Raw genomic sequence first — 8,000 nt, forward strand, 5'->3', positions numbered from 1 at the left:
CTCTACAAACTGTCTAATAAAGCATAAAAATATCGAAAAAAATTCATCTTAAAACAATAAAAAAAAACTGCCTTATAATCCTCAACTGAAGTGATATTTTGAGCTCTCATGGGAACTTTTTACTTCACAAGCTGAGAGTAATGCATGTGGAGCGTCTTTTCCTGCTTCAAGCTCCATAATCCCTCTGAGTCTTTATCTGAGCGTCGAAAAAAACAACAGCAAAGAAGAAGAAATAAGAAACAAATCAATGTTAGTTTATCGCGCTCACCATGATTCAAAGAACCATCCTCTGATATTCACCGCACACACACACACACATGAAGACAAACACTCTCACACACAAACACACACACACACACTCACAAACAGACACACACACACACACACACACACACAGAGAAGAGCTGATTGTTTTCTCAGGTGTGGAGCATATCTTTAACTGTCTTCACAGGCGTTTGGCAGGTGAGTGTGTGCCTATCTGAGGCCTCCTGAGGATCCTCTCTCACAGACAGACTCTTAATGCAGGAGCTGCCACGCTGGGTTGCAGAAGAGAACACACAACTACATGGAATATTAATGCCTTTTGTTCCACCGAATCTCCACACGCACGCACACACACACACACACACACTTTTCTTTGCACAAAAGCTTTGAGAAGAAGAGAAGCCATTTTCACAGACTACTAGAAGTTATCAAAAAGTCTTGCTAGGATTTCTTTGATAAAGGCGTTTGAGGATAGAGGATAAAGTTGCAGATATAAGGTGACAGATAACGGACAGTGACACAGGTAGCATGGCCTAGAAGAAAGAAGGGGCCAACCAGTAACCATGAGGTCTCTGGTTGGATCCCTGGCAACGGACAAGAGGGTGTTATTTGTAAAATGGTGGCTACTATTACTTCTATGGTGATCCTAAATCTTTTCTTTCATACTAAATATAAAGGAAGTATGGGGACTGGGACCTATAGGGTCAGTCCCTTTAAGAAAGTGTCGATCGTGTGCTTCTACAATTACACACCTGTCAGTGAGACAGTGCTGTGCAGGACAAGACTGTGACCTCCACACACACACACACACACACACACACACACACACACACACACACACACACACTTTGATTCTCACCAGAGCAGAACGGAGACCGGTCTCTGAATCAGCAGTCAGGCAGGAAATGTGAAGAGAGGCGAGTTGGGGGGGGGGGGAAATAATTGACTTTGGATTGAAGCGTATAGGAGGTGTGTGTGTGTGCGTGTGTGTGTGTGTGTGTGTGTGTGTGTGTGTGTGTGTGTGTGTGTGTGTGTGTGTGTGTGTGCGTGTGTGTGTGTGTGTGTGTGCGTGTGTATGTGTGTGTGAGGTGTATCTGATCGGTGGCGTCCCAATTCGCTAAGACCTGTCTACCTTCATTCCACGCCCAATAAACAATGACAAACATGAACGACACAGGTGCCACTTAGTTTGATGAGGTTTTATCATAATGACATTAGATTCTACGCACTGCACCTTTAATGACCTTCCACTCCCATCCAGTTATTTTTATATTGTGGAAGTCAAAGTCTAAGCACTAGATCTTGAATTCAAAGATGGCAGGTTACAGGTTCCTTAAAAGGTTACAAAACAATTCCTCAAGGAGCTGACCCGTATTCACACATAAGTGCAATAGAATAAACAGTTCACCATCCATAGTAGAGTAAATGGTTGTTTTTTAATAAGCAAATATGAAGAGTCCGTAGTAAAGAAGTATTATGTTTTTTTACTTTAGCAAAATAAGCACAACTATTGTGTAAAAATACTCATAAGCGGGGGGCGCCCTTAGCTCAGTTGGTAGGGCGTCCCCCCCCATGGGCCTCGGCCAGCAGCGGACCCGGGTTCGATTCCAGCCCGCGGTCGTACTCTTCATGTCACTCCCCTCTCTGCCCCATTTCAACTCTGTCTCTACACTATCAATAAAGCATAAAAATGCCAAAAAAATATCTTAAAAAAAATAAATAATACTCATAAGTAAAGTTATAAACATGAAAATATACTTAAAGTGACTTTCAGTTTATGTTGATTGTAGCGCCCCCTTTGGACATAAGCTGTAGTGTTATTACACCAGTCCCCGCTCTCCTAAAGATCTTTGCTAGAGCGTGTTATGGCCGCTTACATTTAGAAAAATTTGACTGTTCAATAAACATTAAAAAAGTTTCTTGAGTCTCTTTAAACACTGCAAAAAAGTTACATTATCTCACTCACCTCATATACTATTCAGGTTTGGCTGTATAACTAATACAACTACAACATCTCTCTACATCCAACAGGCTTCATGTACAATCCACAGTGGAGCAAATCAACATTGATACTGACTATGAAATTCTATCTCATCTTATTTTAAAACGTGCAGGTGGAAAATCATAGATTGAAACACAGCAACTTGCAAGTTTGTTCCACATTTGAAGTATCACAACTGGAATTACCTGTACATTTGATGGAGAGGTTTTAAGACAAATGTAGGACGGTAATGTATGTGTGTGTGTGTGTGTGTGTGTGTGTGTGTGTGTGTGTGTGTGTGTGAATTGGTGAATGTGGTAAGAAATGTAGAGCGGCTAAAAAGCGCAATATAAGTCAAGTCCATTTACCATAGGACAAAATGTAAACTCAAAGTGTAGGATATGCGACTTGCAAAACAATGACTTGGCCCAATGGCTAGTACATTATGAGCATATAGCCAACAGATATAATGGCCAAAACTACCCAATTAAAAACCCTACATTGTAAAATAAAAAAGAATGAAGGTTAAGCATGACAAAAATGTGGGTAAAACCAAAAAAAATGTTAATCTAAATAGGCCTACCTTAGAATGAATCTAAAATGCTGCCACAGTCCCCAGGTAAACAGTGAGGTAAGACTTGAAGAGTGAGAGCCGGAGAACAAGGCAGAGGTAAATGTTTTCTCCGGAGGGCGAATTCTTCTCTATAATTTAAAGGTCAGCCTCTGAAATCAAAGTTCATTCATGGCAGCAGACAACGGTGCAGTAGGTGTTTGTGTGTGTGTGTGTGTGTGTGCATGTTTGTGTCAAATCAATAGGCTACACAAAGGGAGCCACATCGCATGTTAGATACGTTATTACAATCCCTATGCACTGAGCAGTAGGTCAATATCTTCAATATAGATAAACAGTAGATTTTACCAGATCTTCCATATAACAACACATGCCCCTTGAAATCCTCTTCCATTCTTATTTGTTGCTATGAACAGAGGAGACTTCTGCCCTACGTTCCAAATCACATTCTTTTTACTATACTGCATACTAAAGCATGCTGGTTTGCATACTGAAAAATGCAATTAGATGTCTTCAGGCATTTTTGGTATACTGCATTTGACTTGCATGTAAATCTTTTTTCTGGCATACTAAAAAGCAGGGAAGTATGGGGATTGGAACGCAGGGCTGCGGTCACATCTCCCTCAAGATTAAAAGTCACTATTCATGAGCATTATGACCATTTTGACAGATTTTTTTCATTTTCTTTGGTAGATGGTTAACAGGTTGTTGAAAGTTCTGACGGCTCACTGAAGCCCCCATGTGGACAGAAGTGGTACTTTTCCAACATCAGTGTAAATTACATCAGTCTCTGTCTCTGCTGCAGCTCAGAGATAAACATGTGTCATTACATCATCAGTGGACTTTTGAACAGGATGTGATGGTGGAATGTTATCACTGCAAAACCAGCAGTTTAGAATGGATTAATTTTTTGTTCTATACAATGCCAAAGAAAGGAGAAAATGAGTGATTCCTAATGAGGATGTTTTTCTGCAGATAGTAGCATGACACGGACAGATTGTGTACATTTGATTTATGAGGTATTTTATTTATTTTTTGTAACCTTTATTTATATACAGGTGAATCCCATCGAGACCAGAGACTCTTTTTCAAGGGAGACCTGTTCCCATTCCCACACGCATTCCATACACCGAAAGCAGGCTAACTATCGAGAGAAATGTAGGGTTCAGTGTCTTGCCCAGGGACACTTGGACATGTGAATAAACATTGTATGAAACCTCAAACTGTGTGGTACAGTTTTATTCTGTTTTAATGAAAAACAAACTAAACTCATAGTGTAGCGTTTTTACACAGCAATGCGTAGTATACATCTGACCACGTTTCCCTTCAATGAAACGGCAAATTAAAAAATCTCTAATTCATTTAAATATAATAACTAAAGTGTAGAGTCCATTTGTTTCCTCATATTTTTAGCTGGTTTTTAGCTTCTTTGTTGCTATGCTGTCTGTTGCTATCTCCTCCTGGTTTCGTTTGGCGGTGCCGGTTGTTGTTGTCATGTGATCGCCGGTCACCTCGGAAACAGAACCTTTAGGATTGCGTAGCTCCCTCCTCTCTCTCCGGACCTCCATCTCTCCAATCTCGTCGGCGAAAAGCGTTTTGAGAGCCGGGATGAGCTTGGGCAGGATTTTAAAGTTCTCGAAACAGATCTGAGAAATAAGAGGAATTAAAATTAAAATTAAAATTAATTTTATTTATATAGCACATTTAAAAAAAAGGTGCTACTGGGAACTTTTAAATATTTCTGAAAACTAATTTTTCATAAATTAACGAGACCATCAGTGCAAAGAATGTCATTTTTATATAATTTTTCTAAATGCCTTTGTCATGGGTACGCTCGCCCAGGAACAACAGCTGGCGTCATAAAAACAATACCGCTTATGTCCAAAGGGGGGAACTAGAATTAACACAAACTAAGGTTGCGTTCCGAATCGCATACTCTTTCTTTTTTCTATTCTACATACTACATCCGACGATAAAAATAATCTAGTTAGGATGCAGTAGGCATACTATTGGGACATACTTTACTCTCTTATTTCATCATAACATTGCGCCTTGATCTTGCCTCTTGCTTTTATATTCGTCGCATCCCCGTTTGTTTTCATATGGAGGCTTCGTCGATGTGACGTCACTTCACGTGCGTACTGGATTGTGGGTCAGAATCGCCCAAATAGGATGCACTTTTCAACACTAACAATCTTGGCCGCATGAAGTAGGACATCCGGGTACTTCTAATCATCCTAAATCTGGCCACAAGAATCGGGACATCCTAAATCTTTTTTCTACATACTATATAGTAGAAAGTATGCGATTCGGAACGCAACCTAAAAGTTCCTCGGAGCAACTTACAAAACAAGTTGGACAAAGTGCTTGAGACTTACCCTCATATGTTATTTAAGACATTTTAAGGCCTAATCACAAATTGGATACCATCCAACCCTAGTGGAGAGACTTACCCTCATATGGTCAAAGGAGATGCCCACTCTGTCGTTGAAGTCTTCACTGAACAGAGGGATCTTGGCGTATCTCTGGCTGAAGTGATTCAACATGATGAAGTCTGCCTTCATCTTCATACCGATACCAATGGCCTGCGACGTCGTGCTGTCGAAATACATCAAAGACAATATTGCTTTTTCTCTATAGAAATAAAATATGCTTTTGTGAAGACAGTCACTCAAAAAAAAAATCTATTTTAATATCTTTGGAGAGTAACATTTTCTTTTTAACAATGCACTTAGAACTAACTGCAAACTCAAGCCAAGAAGTGCATTTTCCCCGGCTGATAAAACTCTAACTGCTGGGCCCCCTATTCATCCGTTCCAGTCATTTGCATAATGGACATAAAAAGCCTTTTCAGAGTGAGTTTACTAACCTGTGTCTTTTCTCCACGGCTTCCTCCTCCATCCCATCCTCCAGGGTGGCTTCGTGGATCAGTAATGTGGCATTTTTACCTACAAAAAAAAAATAATAATAAAAAAAAAAATAATAGCAAGATTATAGATAGAAAAGCTTTCATAGGCTGGAGAGAGTGGCTTGTTATGAGATTAAATCTAGCAAAACAATTCTCAATATGACTAATTCCAGCTAATTTAAAGCTATAGTGTGTAACTTTTTCATAAAAATTAATGTCTGTTACATTCAAGCCATCGCCAAATGAGTTTAAAAGTTCATTAAGCTTGTCAGCTCCACAAAAGTCTCTTTATTCTCAGTATGGCAGCGTTTATAAACTGGTGGGACCCCCCTGACACTGGTGCAGGAGCTCAAAGGGAGCTCAAGAAATGTTTCAGTTGTTGATTCTACTGCCAAGAAACCTGGATGTACAGCAGAAGGTATAAAATCCATGTGCCATCACTGAAGGCTTTACCTCATGTAGATGCACCGACAGTGTTGTTGTAATTACTCTGAATTCCTTATCGGGGCAACAGAAGTTACGTTGGCAGATTTCTTTAGGCTACCCATTACAAGCGAAATACACCTTGTATTGAGCTTTTTTTTAATTTTTTTTTCCAGTGTGTCCCAAAGGAAATCAATCAGGTATAGTCTGTGTTATGAAGACCGGGGCACGCCCTGATTGTCTGTCGAGTGTAATGAACAGGCGACACACACACACACACACACACACACACACACACACACACACACACACACACACACACACACACACACACACACACACACACACACACACACACACACACACACACACACACACACACACACACACACACACACACACACACACACACACACACACACACACACACACACACACACAGAGCTTTGGACAGAATCCAGGGGAGCAATTTAAGAAGAGTCAATGAAGTGGCATCCCGAAGGAGCCATTAGAGAGGGGAGGCTGAGTGATGGAGGGCATTAAGAAATAGAGAATGAATTATTCAGGACGTCCTGTTAGTCCAGCTACACTTAGACCTCCTCAGATCAATCTCTGGGATATTGAAAGAGTTTGGAAATGTGCTTTTAGCTGCTATGTGTCTCTCTTGATGTGCGTCAGTGAAATTTAGACTTCAGTTTTTGTGAGAGGTACAGGTGGGGCAGATCCCATTCAATTTCAGTTGCTGATACTAATAGGGCCATAATTCACTAGGGCCCCACTTATATATGGATTTTCTTTTGGGATTGATGCCGATTCTGATAATAGGGAGTGAACAAAAATCTGATAACCCATCTTTCAGCTGATTACATTTTAAAAAAAGTCAAGAGATGTATACAAATATATAACTTATTTTTTTAATCAACTAAAGGCACTATGAAGGACCAGTCTGGGGTTTTCTTCAATCTTCATCTCTACATTACTTAATGGAAATGCTCTTAATGACAATATTTTTGGGGGGAATTTGGTAGAAACGTTTTCAGTAGTTTATAGAATAAAACTAAATGTTCATTCTACTCAAACATATGACTATAAATAGTAAAACGAGAGACTCTGAACATTTAGAGTGGTCTCTTAATTTTTTCCAGAGCTGTAGGTATCGGAATCCGATCATAACTTAAGAAAGTGAATCTATGCGTCCCTAGGTATAGGGTTACTCACCTATCTGCACCAGCCCCTCACAGGGCATGGTGTCCCCAGAGAAAGCAACTTTCCATCCAGACTGGTGAGTGAAGCTGCAGGCAAAGGCGTTCCTACAGTGGTGCACGCTGCACGTCTGGAACTGAGAAAAACACAAAAACATTTTAAAAAGATCATTTTTGGGCATTTTCAAGCTGTATTTGACAGTACAGAGTTGAAATGGGGAGACAGAGAGAGAGAGAGGGGGGATGACCTGCAGTAAAGGTCCATGGGTTGAATTTGAACCCGTGACCACTGCAACAAAGGCCGGAGCCAATATGGTACGCGCTCTATCCACTACGCCACCGGAGCGCCCACAAAAACAAGTATTAACTTTACGAAACTCCTCAAGTCTTAAGGTTTTATCATGGAAGGATGAGACGTTACAAACCTTCTCCAGGTCGTTCTTCTTGAGCAGAGCCTGGATGAAGGACTTGGTTCTCTGTTTGGGCGCCTCGGCTCCGTCACATAGGAGTTTGTTAGGGATGAGACTGAAAGACAAGATTTAAAATGTTGCTAAATCAGCTTTTTTTTCATGATTAAGGGGATATCTTTGATAATAAAATACATTTGTTTTCGTAGAGGTGACAAAAAAAACAGTGGTGTGCTGTCTTTTT

General features: G+C 40.4%; 1 protein-coding gene across 2 annotated transcripts in view; it reads right to left on the bottom strand.

Moving 5' to 3' along the window:
- Window positions 1–3,903: 3,903 nt before the first annotated feature.
- The window catches only part of elac2 (elaC ribonuclease Z 2), a 13,734-nt gene continuing 9,637 nt past the window's right edge, over window positions 3,904–8,000 (bottom strand). For both annotated transcript variants that reach the window (XM_080043516.1, XM_080043515.1), the window contains 5 exons: window positions 7,775–7,874; window positions 7,366–7,486; window positions 5,686–5,764; window positions 5,270–5,414; window positions 3,904–4,462 (listed from right to left, as the gene is read on the bottom strand). In XM_080043516.1, the coding sequence (XP_079899642.1) occupies window positions 4,226–4,462; window positions 5,270–5,414; window positions 5,686–5,764; window positions 7,366–7,486; window positions 7,775–7,874 (682 nt within the window). In that variant the 3' untranslated portion in view covers window positions 3,904–4,225. The remainder of the gene's footprint in view (window positions 4,463–5,269; window positions 5,415–5,685; window positions 5,765–7,365; window positions 7,487–7,774; window positions 7,875–8,000) is intronic.

This window comes from Ammodytes marinus (assembly GCF_949987685.1).
Source record: "Ammodytes marinus genome assembly, chromosome: 16".
In the NCBI taxonomy this organism is placed as follows: domain Eukaryota; kingdom Metazoa; phylum Chordata; class Actinopteri; order Uranoscopiformes; family Ammodytidae; genus Ammodytes; species Ammodytes marinus.